The following is an 18724-nucleotide window of genomic DNA, read 5'->3' on the forward strand; positions in this document are numbered from 1 at the left end:
AACCCCCTCCCCACTCCCAACCCGCTCCCCAACTCCACCCACTCCCAACCTCCTCCCCACTCCCAAACCCCTCCCAACACCCCCTCCCCAATTCCACCCACTCCCAACCCCCTCCCCACTCCCAACCCCCCACCCCAACTCCACCCCCTCCCACCCGCTCCCCGACTCCACCCACTCCCAACACCCTCCCAATTCCCAACCCCCCACCCCAACTCCACCCACTCCCAACCCCCTCCCCACTCCCAACACCCTCCCAATTCCCAACCCCCCACCCCAACCCCCTCCCCACTCCCAACCCCCTCCCCACTCCCAACCCCCTCCCCGACTCCTCCCACTCCCACCCGCTCCCCGAGTCCACCCACTCCCAATCCCCTCCCCAGTCCCAACCCCCTCCCCACTCCCAAACCCCCTCCCCAACTCCACCCACTCCCACCCGCTCCCCGACTCCACCCACTCCCAACCCCCTCCCCACTCCCAACCCCCTCCCCACTCCCAACCCCCTCCCCACACACATGAAAGGAATTTCAGCACTTCCCAGGAAGTCCCAGTCGATCCTTTAACTGAATGGGGTCTTTGACTAGAACCTGACAATGCGAAGTCCAACACTGGGGAAACTAACATCACAGGGGTTAAATTCACCCCCACCTTCTGCTGGCAAGGAACATTAGAAACGGGAGGAGGCCATTCAGCCCCTTGAATCTGTTCAGCCATGAAACTAGATCAGACCTTTTAGCTCTATTTACCTGCCTTATTTGAGAAACACCTCTGTATGGACTGCAGCTGTCCAATAGGGGATGGCTAATAAATGCTGGCATGTCCAGCAACGCCCATATCACCAGACTTAGTATATTAAAAAGCTTCAAAAGTCATCAATTGCATCCAATTTTTGAGATCTATTTGAGAGGCATTTTAACAGGGTCTCAGGTGAGGGGATGACCTGCCTTGTGAACTTTCAAGAACATCTCCAGACTGACTCATTCCTGGGAGGCTCTCAACAGCCTACGACATAAATTCAGCTGTGCCTTACATGAAGAGTAAGTGATGACAGTAAGAGGTAACCGGTTGTTAACATACAGGCCAAACCCGCCCACAACATGAGTCCCTTGTCACATCTGGAGCTCAAGTCTTCAACAAACAGATTACTCAACAAAACAAATAACCTGCACGCTTCCGATTAGAACCCATTTATCAAATGTAGTACTCATCTTCATAGCAACCAAGCCACCAACATTGAGGCTTAACCACAACAATTTAAAATGTCAAAATGTCCATTTTTAAACACAAACAGGAATAATATTTTCTGTTTGGCGAGAGCTTGCTGTGTACAAGTTGGTTGCTATGTTTGCCTAATTAGCAATGGTGACGACACTAAAACAGTTGTGAAGCATTGAGATTGTGAAAGATTTCTTTGAACAATGTACGTTTTCCCTTCCTTCTTGAACGCAGTGCAAATAACACTCAAGAAGCTTGACATCATCCAGGACAAAGCCCGCTCGATTGGCATCCCAACCACCATCTTAAACATTTACTCCCTCTACCACTGATGTACAGTGGCGGCCGTGTGCGCCATCCACAAGATGCACTGCGGCAACTCACGGGAACTCACCAAGGCTCGTCCGGCAACACCTTCCAAATCCACGGCCTTTACCACCTAGATGGGCAAGGGGCAGCAGACACCTGGGATCCCCACCACCTGGAGGTTCCCCTCCAAGTCACTCACCACCCTGACTTGGAAATATATCGGCGTTCCATCACTGTCGCTGGGTCAAAACCCTGGAATTCCCTCCCTAACAGCACTGTGGGCGTACCTACATGGACTGCAGCGGTTCAAGAAGGTGGCTCACCACCACCTTCTCAAGGGGCAGTTAGGGAGCGATAATAGATGCTGGCCTAGCCAGCAACACCCACAACCCATGAATTAATAAATTTAAAATATATATTCCTAATGCCTTCTTGAGATCTTCCGTTATAGATATATTAACCTCAAATTGTTTGACACAGTAGTTTAACCCTTCTGTTCTGAGGGGTCAACTCCAACCCAGGGAACGAGAGTCCTCTCTCTCTGAGAGTTGTGGAAGTCAACATGCAGCCTGCAATTATAGAGTGTCTTTAATGTAGTGATGTTGAACTTGTACACACCCTGGGTTAATGCAGCTGGTCTCCCGATGTTTAAAGTGTTACGGCGCCACTGGAGAATGTTGAAAAATGAGGTATTAGAATAAAACCAGAACTGAGAGGTTAGACGTTTCAGGAAAGATTGCACAGGCTGATACTCGTTTCTCCAACAAACAGAAGGTTGAAGGATCTGCTGATAGGTGAATTATGAAGGGGTTTGAGAGGGTAAACATTGATTTCTGATAAGACATACGCAGGTATAGATGGTGGTGGAGTGACAATGGGTGTGTTTACCGGTCTCCTCACAACCGATTTGATATGGCAATGAGGCTGTTGAATCCTGAGAGTCACGAGGCGTCACGATCTGGATCTTGCCCTCGCCTAAAGGCTCATTTAAATGTGCGCTCATTGGATTCTCCTGGTGCCTGGGGATCTCGCCAGGGCGCCGTTTAGTGCTGGTTTCCACAAACGTGGACCAGGCGTACCGACGCCTAGGGAGGTCCCCCCGGCCATTAGAGTCCTTCGGGTGGTTGGGCATTGGGCAGGGTGGCACCTTGGCACTCTCATTGACACATGGGCACCTTGGAACTGCCCGCATGGTTCCTAGCACCTCGGCACAGCCACCCAGGCACCCTGGCAGTGTCAGGGTGGCACTGCCAGGGTGGCAGACTGGCAGTGCCAATGCACCTGGGTGACAGGTTGCCGGCGGCAGGGGTTGGCCCCAGGGTGTCTTTCCCTTAAGAGGTGGTGGGGAATGGGGGCTCGAAGACCCCGGAAGAGGTACGTTGGGTGACGTGGGGAGGGATCCGGAGGCCATGGTGGGGTCGCTGAGGGGGCCGAAAGATCGGGGCAGCCTTTAAAAATGGCGTCCCAATCCACGCGTTATCTTCCTGCATTGGACAGCTGACCTCGTCAGTGCAGGAAATGATGTAAGAGCGGCCTCGATGGGGCATTACTCGACCAGGCCCCAATACCAGCATTTGCTATTGATTAGAGCTCCAGCAAATAAGCTGGAGCCTGACTAGATTTTCCAAAAACTGTTGAATTGGTTGCAGAGAGCTTTGCGACACCCTCGGGTCATGAAAGGCGCTATACAAATACAAATGTTATTTCTGATTTTCTTGAACAGTTTTATGTACACAGATAGATAGAAAGGAATTTTCAATCGGGCGTTTGATGGTCTCTCAGCGAATTTCTGTCCTCTACCCTTGCCTTAGGGATTCTTCGCAGTTCATCTACAGATTGCCCTTCGACCTTCCGTCGATTCTGTCTGACAATAGGGCTACGCTCGTGCTGAATGCAAAATCCTTTGGCCAGGAGCGAGTTGTCAGATCGTGCGGCACTGACCAGATTGATAGGAATCGGTGCGACAGTGTTAACAAACAAAGTCGAGATGTTTATCTTGTGTGAAGGGAGCATCTGTCTCTCCTCACTGTGAGTGGACAGACCCCAAGCTGGGTTGGCCCCACATTCATTTAGCCGTCCTCTTGCCTGCTGGTCTGATGGGGGAGGGTCCAGTAAAAAAAAATTGACCGAAGCCAGACTTGGCCTCTCTGCCCCCTGTCCACATTGAGACAGATATCTGATGGGTGGGGTGGGATTTCCACATTGCACATGGATTTTTACCCTCCCTGTGCCTCATCCACCCCCCATCCGCCCACCTCTCTTACCCCCCACAGAGAATTTTACACATGAGAGCCAGGTCCCATCATTAGGCTCCTCGAGCTTCTTCCGCCATTCCTGTAGAGCACGGCCAATCTGCATCTACTCGTCTTGGTCCCCCAAACCTTAATCTGGTGCAGTTGTCTCGTACATACTGCTCCGTGGAGATGGGCGACCGATAGATTTCACTTCATGAACTCTAACTGGAGCAGAAACTAATTACGCTCAGCTGAAAAAAGAAGCGTTGACCATCATTTTCAGAGTAAAAAGGGTTCACAACTACTTTTATAGACTCCACTTTACTCTTTTGACAGATCACCGACTCTTGACGGTAATCTTCAGGCTGTCTAAAGGTATACCTTTAGCAGCTCGTAAGTCACAGAGATGGGGCGGGATTCTCTGACCCCCCCGCCAGGTCGGAGAATCGCCGGGTGGCGGCGTGAATCCCGCCCCCCACCGGCTGCCGAATTCTCCGGTGCTGGGGATTTGGTGGGGGCTGGAATAGAGTGCCCCCACGGTGGCCTGGCCCACGATTGGGGCCTACCGATCCACGGGCGGGCCTGTGCCGTGGGGGCACTCTATTCCTCCGCGTCCACTGCTGTGGTGCTCCGCGATGGCCGACGCGGAGATGAACCCCCCCCCCTGCGCATACGCTGGGATGACGCCAGCACACGCTGGCACTCCCGAGCATGTGCCAACTCGCGCTGGGCGGCGGAGGCCCTTCGGCGCCGGTTGGCGTGGCACCAAGCCCCTTCCCCGCTGAAGGTGCAGAGGATTCCACACCTTTGGGCGGCCCAACGCCAGAGTGGTTCACGCCACTCCATCCCGCCAGAGTTACCGGCCCCGACGATTCCCGCAGAATCCCGCCCATGGTCTTTGATATTAACGGCACCCACTTACGATATTCAATATCGTAAATCGGAGCAACATGCGCATGCTGTAGCTTTGCCAAGATTCCCGTTACTGACCAAGCAAGAAACTGACGACAATTTCACCAACATCCTGTATTTCTCACACGTCTATAATGTTCCTGTGACTCTGAAAAACGAGTGTTCACTCAAGGAGAGTGAGTGCCGGCGTGAAGCTACACTCCAAACGAAAAATGGATACCTGCAGTGAACCTCGAAAAAGCAGGCCCAATATCGTACACCGCACAGGCGGCAGATGAGAGAGTTTGGCAACGTCATACTGACCAAGCTTCGCAAAGTGAAATCACTGACCCCTCTCAGGATGTATTTCCATCGGAAAATCTACGCAGCCACACTTCTGAAGAGAAACCGAACACAGAGACAAACTCAGGTTCTGTTTCTGAGGAACCTTCAACACCAATGGGGACGGACACGGAGGTAACTTCACAGGAAGTACCACCCACTGAAGAAAGAGAGGACACTTCAAAGGTCTCGCGTAGATAGGTTCCAGAACGTCGAGTACAGCCCGAAAGGAATAGATGTTCACCTGAGAGACTGTCTTATTAAATTGCACAGATGTAAAAACAAATAATGGTGCAAAATAATGTATCTAATGCGTAATTAGGTCTGTTGTTTAAATGTTAAGAAAACTTGTCATTTATACTATAGAAGTAATTTTATAGAATCGGAGAACAGATTCATGAAATGGATTTTTGTCTGTTGTGTGCATTCCCGCTAGTGGAACGTCACGTGATCTGCTGTGCTGTCAGTGTGCGGGCATCCGTTCTCCATGTTAGTTTGCATGGGCAACCTCTCCTGAATAAACCTCGCATCTTGCCTGGAAGAAACCCAAGTGTGTGGCACCTCCTGACCATTTCTCTTCTTGGCACACTGAGAATATAACATTGCCCAATTCCCTTTTGAAGGCCACGCGTAAATCTGCCTGCAGCACACTCTCAGGCAGTGCATTCCCAATCCTAACCACTCGCTGAGGAAAAATGTTCCCCTTCATGTCTCCATTGCTTCCTTTGCCAATCACCTTAAATCAGTGAACCTTCTGGGTCTCAACCCGTCTGCCAATGGGAACAGTTTCTCCCTCTCTGCTCCGTCTGGATCCCTCTCAATTCTGAACATAGAGTCATAGAGGTTTACGACATGAAAACAGGCCCTTCGGCCCATTTTGTTCATGCCGCCCAGTTTTTACCACTAAGCTAGCCCCAATTGCCCGCATTTGGCCCATATCCCTAAATATCCAGCTTCCCCATATAACTGTCTAACTGCTTTTTAAAAGACAAAATTGTACCCACCTCTACTACTGCCTCTGACAGCTCATTCCAGGCACTCACCACCCTCTGTGTGAAAGAATTACCCCTCTGGACCCTTTTGTATCTCTCCCCTCTCACTTTAAACCTATGCCCTCTAGTTTTAGATTCCTCTTCTTTTGGGAAAAGATGTTGACCATCTATGTTATCGATGCTCCTCATTATTCTATGATGTGGAGATGCCGGCGTTGGACTGGGGTGAGCACAGTAAGAAGTCTTACAACACCAGGTTAAAGTCCAACAGGTTTGTTTCAAACACGAGCTTTCGGAGCACGGCTCCTTCTTCAGGTGAAGATTCACCTGAAGAAGGAGCCGTGCTCCGAAAGCTCGTGTTTGAAACAAACCTGTTGGACTTTAACCTGGTGTTGTAAGACTTCTCATTATTCTATAGACCTCTATAAGATCCACCCTAAGCCTCCTACGCTCCAGGGTAAAAGAGTCCCAGTCTATCCAGCCTCTCCTTATAACTCAGACCATCAAGTCCCGGTAGCATCCTAGTAAATCTTTCCTGAACTCTTTCTAGAACATAGAACATAGAACATAGAACATAGAACATAGAACATAGATAGAACATAGAACATAGAACATAGATAGAACATAGAACAGTACAGCATAGAACAGGCCCTTCGGCCCTCGATGTTGTGCCGAACAATGATCACCCCACTTAAACCCACGTAACCCGTATACCCGTAACCCAACAATCCCCCCATTAACCTTACACTACGGGCAATTTAGCATGGCCAATCCACCTAACCCGCACATCTTTGGACTGTGGGAGGAAACCGGAGCACCCGGAGAAAACCCACGCGCACACGGGGAGGACGTGCAGACTCCACACAGACAGTGACCCAGCCGGGAATCGAACCTGGGACCCTGGAGCTGTGAAGCATTGATGCTAACCACCATGCTACCGTGAGGCCCCGCCGTTTAATAGTTTAATAATATTCATAACAACTTTATCAGATCCCTTCACAACCTTCTCTTCTCCAAAGACAACAGCCCAAGTGTCTCTAAGTCCAAAAAGTATTGATAACGCTCCCACCGCTGAGTCAGAAGATTGTGGTCTGTAATCTCACTTGGGAGCATGAACACGTGATCAATCTGATTGCCAGTGCAGTACCGAGGGGGTACTATTAGCTGCACTATGAGGTGAGGATTGGGTTTAACTGATGCCCTGCCATTTCAGATGGATGTAAATGTTCCCACGCCAAAGTTATCCCAGGTGTCTTGGCTAAGATTTATCCCTCACCCAATGTTAATAAAACAAATAATCTGGTGCTTTATCTCACGGCATTCTGTGGGATCTTTCTGTGTATAAATTGGCAACTACATTTGTGGTATCACAGTAGTGGCCACACTTTAGTAGAATATGTAAGTGGCTGTACTGTTCTTGGAGAAACTTGCATTTCTGCAGCGCCGTTCACTAAGTCAGGGAGTGTTTAATAGCCAATGAAGTAATTTCCGAGTATCGTCACTGTTGTCATGTAGGGAAATAGGGCGGCCAATGTGTGCACAGCAAGCTCCCACACACAGCAATGTGTAGATGGCCAGGTTTTTTTGAAAACTGAGGGATAAATATTGGCCTGGGCACCGGGGGTGGAGGGTGGGGAGGGAGCTCCCCTGCTCTTCGTCAAAAGGGTGCCATGGGATCTTTTACATTCACCTGAGGGAGAAGATGAGGCCTTAACCTCAAGAGTCTGGTTTAGCACACTGGGCTAAATAGCTGGGGCACGATTCTCCGCTCCCCACGCCGCGTGGGAGAATCGTGGGAGGGCCCCCCGACAAATTTCATGCCCCTCTCGCGCCCACCGCGATTCTCCCCACCTCGCTCGGAAGAATCGCCGCTCGCCGTGAAAAACGGCGAGCGGCGATTCTCCGACCCGGATGGGCCAAGCGGCCTGTCGTTCGCGACCGTTTCACGACGGCGGCAACCACACCTGGTCGCTGCCGTAGTGAAACGGGTGTGGAGATGCCCGTTTGGGGCTTGTAGGGGGCCTGGTGGGGAATGAGCACCACGACTGTGCTCGGGAGGGGACAGGCCCGTGATCGGTGCCCACCGATCGTCGGGCCGGCGTCTCAATCAGACGTACTATTTCGCGGGGAAAGACGGCCACCGCGCATGCGCAGGTTCGAGCGGTCAGCGTCGTGACGTCAGCCGCGCATGTGCGGGTTGGAGTCAGCCAACCTGCGCATGCACGGCTGACGTCATTAGGCGCGCCGGCCGCGTCATTCTCGGCGCGATGCCCCCGCGACCGAGATTTATGGAGCGCCGCGCCGGGAGGGGAGAATAGGGGGCGAGGAGCGGCCTCCGAGGCCGTCATGAAACTCGGCCGAGTTCACGACGGCCCTCCCAATTTTTCCCGGGAGCGGAGAATTCCGCCCCCGGTTTGTAATGCGGAACAAGGCCGGCAGCGCGGGTTCAATTACTGTACCGGCCTCCCGAACAGGCGCCGGAATGTGACAACTAGGGGCTTTTCACAGTAACTTCATTGAAGCCTACTTGTAGCAATAAGTGATGATGATGATGATTATTATTATTAGAGGATCAGCCAAGATTTTTGTGCTCAAGTCTTTGGAATGGACTTGAACCCACAACCTTCCGACTCACAGGCAACACGCTGTATCCCGAACAACAGTGTTGAATTTTTTTTCATTCGTTCAGGGGAGGTGGGCGTCATTGGTTGGGCCAATATTGCCCATTCTTAATTCAGTAAGGAGTCTTACAACACGAGCTTTCGGAGCAACCTGGTGTCGTTAGACTCCTTACTGTGCTCACCCCAGTCCAACATTGGCATCTCCACACCATTCTTAATTGTTCTTGAACTGAGAGGCTGACTGGGCCATTTCAGAGGCCATCTGAGAATCAAGAGTCTCGTGTCGGCCAGGCCAGCAGATTTCCTTCCCTAATGGTCTTTCTTGAACCAGAAGGGTCTTTCGGACAATCAACAATGGTTTTGAGGTCATTCGACTTTTATTTCTCTATTTTTATTGAAATTCAAATTTCACTGCCTGGCATGGCGGATTAGAATCCGCGACCTCTGGGTCCCTGGATTACTAGTCCAGTGACAATACTGCCACGCCACTGCCTCCCCACCACACCCGCCGCCTTCACTGCTTCTTCACTATGTTAGAATCAACACTTACTCCCAGGCCACTATGAACTGAATGTTCCTCTCTCACTATCGAGGGACAAACTGAATGGCCACAGGGTTTATCTGCAATCAAGTTCGGCAACTGAACTGAGTTTAAGATTACAGTTTACGTGTTAAGGTGACAACTCAAAGCACAGCACCACCCCCTACAACACTGCCAACCTTGGTTGTTGGCTGGTTTGGGTAAGGTTCACAAGGGTAGTGCTGCCTGACGTACAGTCTGAATCTTTATGCATCAGGTATTTGTCACTTTGGGCTTGCTGCATTCGCTTCCAACACCGTGCATGCGCAGTTATACTGCGCGGCGTGGGACTGGGTCGGGGGTGGGGGTGGGGGGGTGCTTTAGAAAAACCATACCAAAGCAATCCCTCCGTTTGTGTGTCTGAGTTACGGGCATCCGGCAGCTGGGCTGCATCGACATCAGTACTGGCAGCACTGTACTGGATTAACAGGGATGCCAACCTCTTGGGACTTTCTGTAAACAGCAAAAGGCAATTGCAAGGCAGGAAAGAATCCAGATCTCTCCCAACCTCAATACCAACCACACACGGCAAAAATAAAAGTCTGTCAGGGCCACAGGTCAAAATCAGCTCTGCAATTAAGGTCACAGACTGTGGTTAAATAAATCAGTGCAAATGTGTGGGCATATTTAGCTCACTGGGTAAGCAGTTTTCTGCCCTTGTTTTCAACGATTGCGGAGGGGACGGAGAATACAGCGGGAACCCCGAATCCATTTACGCCGACGGAATTTCCCATTGAGATTGTCCGCCACCCTTCATCACTGACGTAATGGGGGTTTCTGCCAGAAAAGCTTGGGGTCTCCATTAGCATAGTCGATGCATCAAGTGCCCGTGTTATCAATACAAGTTTTCAAGTTTGGGAATTTTGTGCCTCTGGTTATGATTTGATGAGAGGAGTTGGGCTGATGGGTGAATCAGCAGCTATGGTTACACTGTTTCCCAATGACCTTGCAGCAATTGATAAATTGAGCAGGGTTTAAAAAACATGGTAGTCAAACAACCTCTTCTCATGTCCAATATTCTTATAAAGAAAGCAGACAAGCCTGGCATTTGTACAGAGCTTTGCATGGTTGCCAAACTTCCCAAAGCACTTTACAATCGATACCTTTGAGGCGTAGTCGCTGTTGTAATGTTGGAAAGACGGCAGCCAATTTATGCTCAACCGTCTCTCACAAACAGCAATGTGATCCTGACCAGGTAATCTACTTTTCTGTGATATTTGATTTGAGGATAATTATCAGCCAGGTCCCCTGCTCTTCCACACAAAAAGCACCATGGGATCCTCTGCACCCAGGCTTCCGTTTCCCGTCTGAAAGACACCACCTCCAACAGTGCTGCACCCCCCCCTCGGAGAGTCAGCCTTGACTGTTGTGCTGAAGCACTGAAGTGGGTCTTGAACCCGCAGGAAACTTGGCCGGGATTTTACAGCCCCCCCCCCCCCCCCCCTCCCCCCCCCCCCCCCCCCCCCGCCAACCCCGAGTTCTGGTGGCGGAGTCAGCTCGCCACGGTCTATGGTATTTAGTATGGCTCGCCCAGCCATCCGCCAGGGAACCCGCTGCTGGGTAGTGGGGGAGGGGTGTCAACTTCGGCAGGGCAGGAAGATCCCGCCATTGAGATGGTCCGTAAACCCCCCCCCCCCAACTCCTGACTCCGCGGCACCTTCCAAACATATAACCATCCAGAAGGACAAGGGCAGCAGATACCTGGGAACAGCGACGCCTGGAACTTCCCCTCGACGCCATTCACCATCCTGACTCGGAAATAAATTAGCCGTTCTTTCTCTGTCGCTGGGTCAAAATCCACCCCCCCCCACCCCTCCCTGACAGCACTGTGGGTGTACCTACACCTCAGGGGCTGCAGCGGCCCAAGAAGGCAGCTCACCACCACCTTCACCAGGGGCAATTAGAGACGGACAACAAATGCCGGCTCCGCCAGAAAAGCCCACACCCCGAGAATGAAGAACAAAAGAAGTAAGGATGCTACCGACAGTGGTGGCAGTGAAACTGCCAAACAAACCTTTTCTAAGAAATTAACAAAAAGAACACTTTTTCCCAACACTCCTATGGTTTTTTTTTCGCTGAGTTCTCTCAGGGCAGCCTCCTGCTCCATTAATCCTGAAGACTCCAGCACAGCCATGGGTGTCTGGCAATCCTACCTCAACTCATGACCTCCCCCCTCCCTCTCCCTTGCCCTCCTGCCCCACTTTTGTTAACTTTGGGTTTTGATGATTGGCTCCAATCGGCGCCATCTGCAGACTCCTGATGACCTAAGGCTGGCTTTTACATCGAATGACCCATGGAGCAGAATCGACTTTCTTTCCAACGCTAATTTTCTGCCGATAATTAAAATAAAGATTATTCCTGTAACTTACAGAGCCTGGAATGGAATGCTGTGAAGTGGTTTGGCCACCAAGTACCAAAGATTAATCTTACTGATTTAAGAAACAACATTTTTTTCAGCATTGAAACATCGACACAGCTTTCGAGTTAGGCAGCTCAAATAGATTACAGATTTCACAGAGTCATAGATCATTCACTCCGTGAATGTCTTTTTTTTTGCCAAAAAGGAAAATGGTGCTGCAAAGAGAGACATGTCGCTGAAGTTTTCCCTCCTGCACTCATCAGGACAAATATAAGAATGTCAGAAAAGGCTGTGGTTTGTTGCCGATGCCGCGCCTGTGCTGTTCTAATGTTTTACTCCGTTACATCATCGCGAGCGAGAGCAGGCGGCAGCAATAAATAAACAAGGAGCAACATGGCGGAGCTCCAACGTGGTTTATTTAGGGGAACAAAGGGCAGGTAATGGAATTTGCTTCCCTCTTCATCCTCTTTTGGAAGCGAGGGACGAAATAGCTGGGGCCTTAACAGATATCTTTGCAGCATCCTTGAGCACGGGTGAGGTCCCGGAGGACTGGAGAATTGCTAATGTTGTCCCTTTGTTTAAGAAGGGTAGCAGGGATAATCCAGGGAATTATAGACCTGCGAGCTTGGCGTCAGTGGTAGGCAAACTGTTGGAGAAGATACTGAGGGATAGGATCTATTCACATTTGGAAGAAAATAGACTTATCAGTGACAGGCAGCATGGTTTTGTGCAGGGAAGGTCATGTCTTACAAACCTAATAGAATTCTTTGAGGAAGTGACAAAGTTAATTGATGATGGAAGGGCTGTAGATGTCATATACATGGACTTCAGTAAGGCGTTTGATAAAGTTCCCCATGGCAGGTTGATGGAAAAAGTGAAGTCGTATGGGGTTCAGGGTGTACTAGCTAGATGGATAAAGAACTGGCTGGGCAACAGGAGATAGAGAGTAGTGGTGGAATAGAGTGCCTCAAAATGAGGAAAGGTGACTAATGGTGTTCCACAGGGATCTGTGCTCGGACCACTGTTGTTTGTGATATACATAAATGATCTGGACGAAGGTATAGGTGGTCTGATTAGCAAGTTTGCAGATGATACTAAGATTGGTGGAGTTGCAGATAGCGAGGAGGACTGTCAGAGAATACAGCAAAATATAGATAGATTGGAGAGTTGGGCAGAGAAATGACAGATGGAGTTCAATCCAGGCAAATGCGAGGTGATACATTTTGGAAGATCTAATTCAAGAGCAAACTATATGGTCAATGGGAGAGTCCTGGGAAAATTGATGTGCAGAGAGAGCTGGAAGTTCAGGTCCATTGTACCCTGAAGGTGGCAACGCAGGTGGATAGAGTGGTCCAGAAGGTATACAGCATGCTTGCCTTCGTCGGACGGGGTATTGAGTACAAGAGTCGGCAGGTCATGTTACAGTTGTATAGGAATTTGGTTAGGCCACATTTGGAATACTGCATGCAGTTCTGGTCGCCACATTACCAGAAGGATGTGGATGCTTTAGAGAGGGTGCAGAGGAGGTTCACCAGGATGTTGCCTGGTATGGAGAGTGCTAGCTCTGAAGAAAGGTTGAGTAGATTAGGATTGTTTTCGTTGGAAAGACGAAGGTTGAGGGGGGACCTGATTGAGGTCTACAAAATTATGAGAGGTATGGACAGGGTGGATAGCAACAAGCTTTTTCCAAGAGTGGGGGTGTCAATTACAAGGGGTCACGATTTCAAGGTGAGAGGGGGAAAGTTTAAGGGAGATGTGCGTGGAAAGTTTTTTACATAGAGGGTGGTGGGTGCCTGGAACGCTTTGCCAGTGGAGGTGGTAGAGGCGGGCACTATACCATCATTTAAGATGCATCTAGACAGATATATGAACGGGCGGGGAACAGAGGGAAGTAGAGCCTTGGAAAATAGGCGACAGGTTTAGATAAAGGATCTGGATCGGCGCAGGCTGGGAGGGCCGAAGGGCCTGTTCCTGTGCTGTAATTTTCTTTGTTCTTTGTTCTTTGTGGAAAAGTCTCTGACTCCCTCCCTCCACTCCCAACCCACCTTCACCACTATCCGCCCCAGAGTGAAGTTCACCCGGGAGCCTCCCCCACTCCCTCCAAACAGCCTGCCCATTGATCGACACGCCTGTCAATCAAACCTGTGTCATAGCGTTTCCGAGCTGAAGAAACATCTCGAAACATCAGCTCTGGTTCTCTCTCCACAGACGCTGCCAGACCTGCGGAGCCTTTCCAGCATTTTCTGTTTTTATTTCAGATTTCCAGCATCTGCAGTATTCTCCTTTTATTTCAACATTTATTTCTACTACAGGGGCAAAAGACGCTGGCTGGTTTTCAAGTCAACTATCGAACGGCTTGTTCCTCCCATTGCTGCTAATAAGCAGAACACAGACCGTACTCAACCAGCCTGCGCTTGCAAAACCCCAAAAAGAAGTCTGTTAGATGATATTCCGCGATCGGGAAGCGCTTGCTGAACAATGCTGAGCGCGCTGATAGCTCCACTAGCAACCAATTTAAGATAATCAGTCAAGTACCGTAATGTGGCCCTTTTATACTTGCTGGAAATGACATCCATTCATTCACACGGCCCCACTCCCTCCAAACAATAGGAACATGTTCAAGCCTTGTGCCTTTGGTGAATTACCCAGGATCCCAGGCAGCCTGCAGGGCAATGCCTCTGCAAATCAGACCAACCTGCAAACCACTCAACACCAGGAAACCATCCCCATGAGCCAATGCCAGGGAATCAGCCCTACAGGCAATACCAGGGAACCAGCGCCATGGGTCAAAGTCACAGAATTGCCCCCATAAGTCAATGCCAGAGAATTATCCCCATGGGTCACCACTGTAACCTGAGGCAATCAACCCGCCTGACTGTCGGATATGGATCGGCAGGGGGTTATTTGAATAAAGCACCGTCTTTCCATTCCCCTTTACTCTCCCACACATACCCCCTTTCCCCCTTAATATTGAAGCCATTGGACCTTACGATTTTGAAGGCATCTATTTGCCCCACCGTTGCCTACTCCAGCTCTTTAAAAGGAGCTGTGCCGTCTGATATTTCTAAACGTAAGTGAGAGCTTTGCCGTTTCTTTTGGCAGCTTTTACTGTTTGACCCCCTTCTGACCTCTGCCATTCACTCTCCCAGGGGGCCATGGGTGATGGGGCCCATTTGTCAGCTTTGGAGTTCATTGAAGATTATCTCCAGCCTGTTCGAGGAGAGAGGGGGAAGTGACACCAGGACCTTCAACAAGCTGTTATCTTCCGACAGTACCTTGCCACGAATGGAGAACGGTCGGGGCAGGGGGGCGGGGGGAGGTTTAGACTCACCGAATTCACTCGCGCAGAAGTGCTCCAGAATCACGTCTGCCTTCATCTCATTATCGCATGGAGGACAGATCTTCGAGACTGCAGTGAGAGAGAGCAAAAAAATAAGTTGAGAGATTTAGGTTTTCTGTTTTGGACCTGGGGGTTATACCCCAACATTGACTTCTCGATCAGATCTACTATCAACACAAACCAGCTGGCTCGCTCCCTCAGTCTGCCCACTGGGGCCCAACCTCAGAAGACACATCACCATGGAGACCAGAGCAGGAAGTGCCGATCTCCTGAACCCATCTTCAAACCTCCTTGTTCAGTCCATTGACCGCGGCATTCTAGAATCACACTGAATTTGGAGCACAGACACAGGCCATTCAACCCAGCTGGTCCATGCTAGAGTTCATGCTCCACATGAACATAAACATGGACATAACAACTTGCATTTTCTATCGCACCTGTAGTAGAAAAACGTGCACTGATATGGTGGGGGCGATTCTCCGCCCACTTTGTGTTTGGCGAAAAGCGGGAGAGCCCCTAAAAGTGGTTCAAGACAGGCGGTGAACGGAACGCGATGTTCCCGGGCCCATGGCATTGATGCGATCTGGTTTATGCCCTCACTGAGCATGAACAAGACAGGGTGACCGGGTGTCAGGGACAGTGTCAGGGTGCAATGGGGCACTGCCAAGGGGCGGGGCCTGAGAGGGGGGGCGTGGTCACGAAAGGGGGGATTGAAGGGGGGGCGACATGAACGGAGGAGGTCTGAAGGGGGACAATGGATGGGGCATGGAGGGGGGCTATGGGGGGAGTGCTCATGCAACCTCATAGCAGGTCACTTTGAGGGGGGGGGTTGCCTGTACCAGTGATGAGAATCAGAGGGTCTGATGCCAGTGAGTGGAGACGGGCCTCTTGCTGATGAGTGGAGGGGGGGGGGGGGGGGGGGAAGGGGGGGCTGTAGGGTTGTCTGGAGATCTGGGCATCCTTTCTAAAAGGCTTCCTGATCTCCGAGGAGCTGGCCCGGTTGGCATATTTAGGTCCTCTTTCCCAGAGGGTATCTCCCCACATTCCAAAAAATTTACTTATTGTGGGTGGATTGCGATGGGAATCACGGCAGAATAGCCAGCGGGATTCACAACGGTTTTCCCAGCCCCAAATGACCTCTCACTATATAAATACCAAACGGAACCCAGTCGTTGTGGTCACACCAGAGGAACTCGGAGGCCATCGAAGCCCTTGGGTGGTCAGGGACAGGGGAGGGCAGTGCCAGAGGGCAATGCCAGGGTGCCAAAGGGCAGTGCCAGGGGACAGTGTCAGGGTGCCAAGGGACAGTATCAGGGTGCCAGGGGACAGTGTCAGGGTGTCAGGGGACAGTGTCAGGGTGCCAGGGGACAGTGTCAGGGGACAGTGTCAGGGTGCCAGGGGACAGTGCCAGGGTGTCAGAGGGCAGGGTATGAGAGGGGAGAATCCCGTTCTGAGTGATTTTGGGGGGGAATTCCACCCAGTACTTCTCATGCCCCGAGGAGTCCCCAAAAGTGCTTTTCAGCCACATGGGGAATTTTCTGAATTGTGGTCACTGCTGTAATACAGGGAATCTGGCAGCCAAACTGTACACAGCAAGATCCCACAAACAGCAATGTTTTCATGACCAGGTAATCTATTTTAGTGACGTTGGTTGAGGGCAAAATATTGGCCAGGACACTGAGGAAAACTCATTAGCTCGTCTTCGTACGGCGCCTTGCGATTTGTTTCTGTAAATTTAGGAACACAGACAGGGTCTCGGCTGAACACTTCATCCAACATTGCAGCACTCCCGTAATCTGGCATCTAGATTTACTCAAAGCTGCTTCACGTGAAGACGATCAGACAATATCTGACACCCAACCACAGAGGGCGGGAATGTGGGGGGTGGGCGTGAGGGATGCGGGAAGGACGCTGGAGTGCACAAGAGGCCAGGGTTGGAGGAATGCAGAGCGCTTGTAGGGTTGTAGCACTGGAGGAGGTTATATAGATAAGGAGGGGTGTAGGGCTGGAGGAGGTTATATAGATAAGGAGGGGTGTAGGGCTGGAGGAGGTTATATAGATAAGGAGGGGTGTAGGGTTGGAGGAGGTTATATAGATAAGGAGGGGTGTAGGGCTGGAGGAGGTTATATAGATAAGGAGGGGTGTAGGGCTGGAGGAGGTTATATAGATAAGGAGGGGTGTAGGGCTGGAGAAGGTTATATAGATAAGGAGGGGTGTAGGGCTGAAGGAGGCTATATAGATAAGGAGGGGTGTAGGGCTGAAGGAGGCTATATAGATAAGGAGGGGTGTAGGGCTGAAGGAGGTTATATAGATAAGGAGGGGTGTAGGGCTGGAGGAGGTTATATAGATAAGGAGGGGTGTAGGGCTGAAGGAGGCTATATAGATAAGGAGGGGTGTAGGGCTGGAGGAGGTTATATAGATAAGGAGGGGTGTAGGGCTGGAGGAGGTTATATAGATAAGGAGGGGTGTAGGGCTGGAGGAGGTTATATAGATAAGGAGGGGTGTAGGGCTGAAGGAGGCTATATAGATAAGGAGGGGTGTAGGGCTGAAGGAGGCTATATAGATAAGGAGGGGTGTATGGCTGAAGGAGGTTATATAGATAAGGAGGGTTGTAGGGCTGAAGGAGGCTATATAGATAAGGAGGGGTGTAGGGCTGGAGGAGGTTATATAGATAAGGAGGGTTGTAGGGCTGAAGGAGGTTATATAGATAAGGAGGGTTGTAGGGCTGAAGGAGGCTATATAGATAAGGAGGGTTGTAGGGCTGGAGGAGGTTATATAGATAAGGAGGGTTGTAGGGCTGAAGGAGGTTATATAGATAAGGAGGGTTGTAGGGCTGAAGGAGGCTATATAGATAAGGAGGGGTGTAGGGCTGAAGGAGGCTATATAGATAAGGAGGGGTGTAGCGCTGGAGGCAGTTACATAGATAAGGAGGGGTGTAGCGCTGGAGGCAGTTACATAGATAAGGAGGGTTATAGCACTGGAGGAGGTTATATAGATAAGGAGGGTTGTAGGGCTGGAGGAGGTTATATAGATAAGGAGGGGTGTAGGGCTGGAGGAGGTTATATAGATAAGGAGGGTTGTAGGGCTGAAGGAGGCTATATAGATAAGGAGGGGTGTAGGGCTGGAGGAGGTTATATAGATAAGGAGGGTTGTAGGGCTGAAGGAGGTTATATAGATAAGGAGGGTTGTAGGGATGAAGGTTATATAGATAAGGATGGGTGTAGGGCTGGAGGAGGTTATATAGATAAGGAGGGTTGTTGGGATGAAGGAGGTTATATAGATAAGGAGGGTTGTGGCCAATGAGGGTCTCAAACATGAGGATACGAGCTTTGAATTAGAGTTGACAGAGAACTTGGAGGCAAGGTCGGTCAGGAGTTAGTGAGACTTGTTACATTAATAGTTAACAGCGAACAGCAGGAAATTGTGCCTTGATTTCCCGCCACAGCCTGTTAATCTGTCTGATAACCTGGTGTGGATGGGAGAATGGGCGAACAGCCTGCTTTCCTGTTGTTTTCTGCCCCCATTGCCCAAATACCTGTTACCCAGGAGCCACAATTCCGAGCCTATTCAGTGACAGATAAGAATGGAAGAGGGGGAAGAGGATAAATATTAGGTTTTGGGTCTTAAATTAAATTCAAGTTAATAAAAAATAAGGACTGAAAGTCTTTAAATTCGAGCAAAGTCTTAGATTATATCTGGTAGACTTAATTAAATTGAGCTTAATTCAAATATTAAAACATTGTTATCTTAAATCTCGCAAAATTAAATTACTTCATGGCAATAATATTACCCCTGACCTGAGATACTGCTCAGATGAAATGTTGTCCTTGCACACAGAAAATAT

The 18724-nt window shown here is 50.2% G+C and overlaps 1 protein-coding gene across 1 annotated transcript in view; it reads right to left on the minus strand.

Annotated features, from left to right (window-relative positions):
* Nucleotides 1-18724, minus strand: part of sfrp5 (secreted frizzled-related protein 5) — a 95870-nt gene that overhangs the window by 51433 nt on the left and 25713 nt on the right. Inside the window, exon 2 of the mRNA XM_038773138.1 lies at nucleotides 14872-14949. Within this exon, the coding sequence (XP_038629066.1) occupies nucleotides 14872-14949 (78 nt within the window). The remainder of the gene's footprint in view (nucleotides 1-14871; nucleotides 14950-18724) is intronic.

The sequence above is a fragment of the Scyliorhinus canicula genome, chromosome 16 (genome assembly GCF_902713615.1).
Source record: "Scyliorhinus canicula chromosome 16, sScyCan1.1, whole genome shotgun sequence".
NCBI classification, from domain to species: domain Eukaryota; kingdom Metazoa; phylum Chordata; class Chondrichthyes; order Carcharhiniformes; family Scyliorhinidae; genus Scyliorhinus; species Scyliorhinus canicula.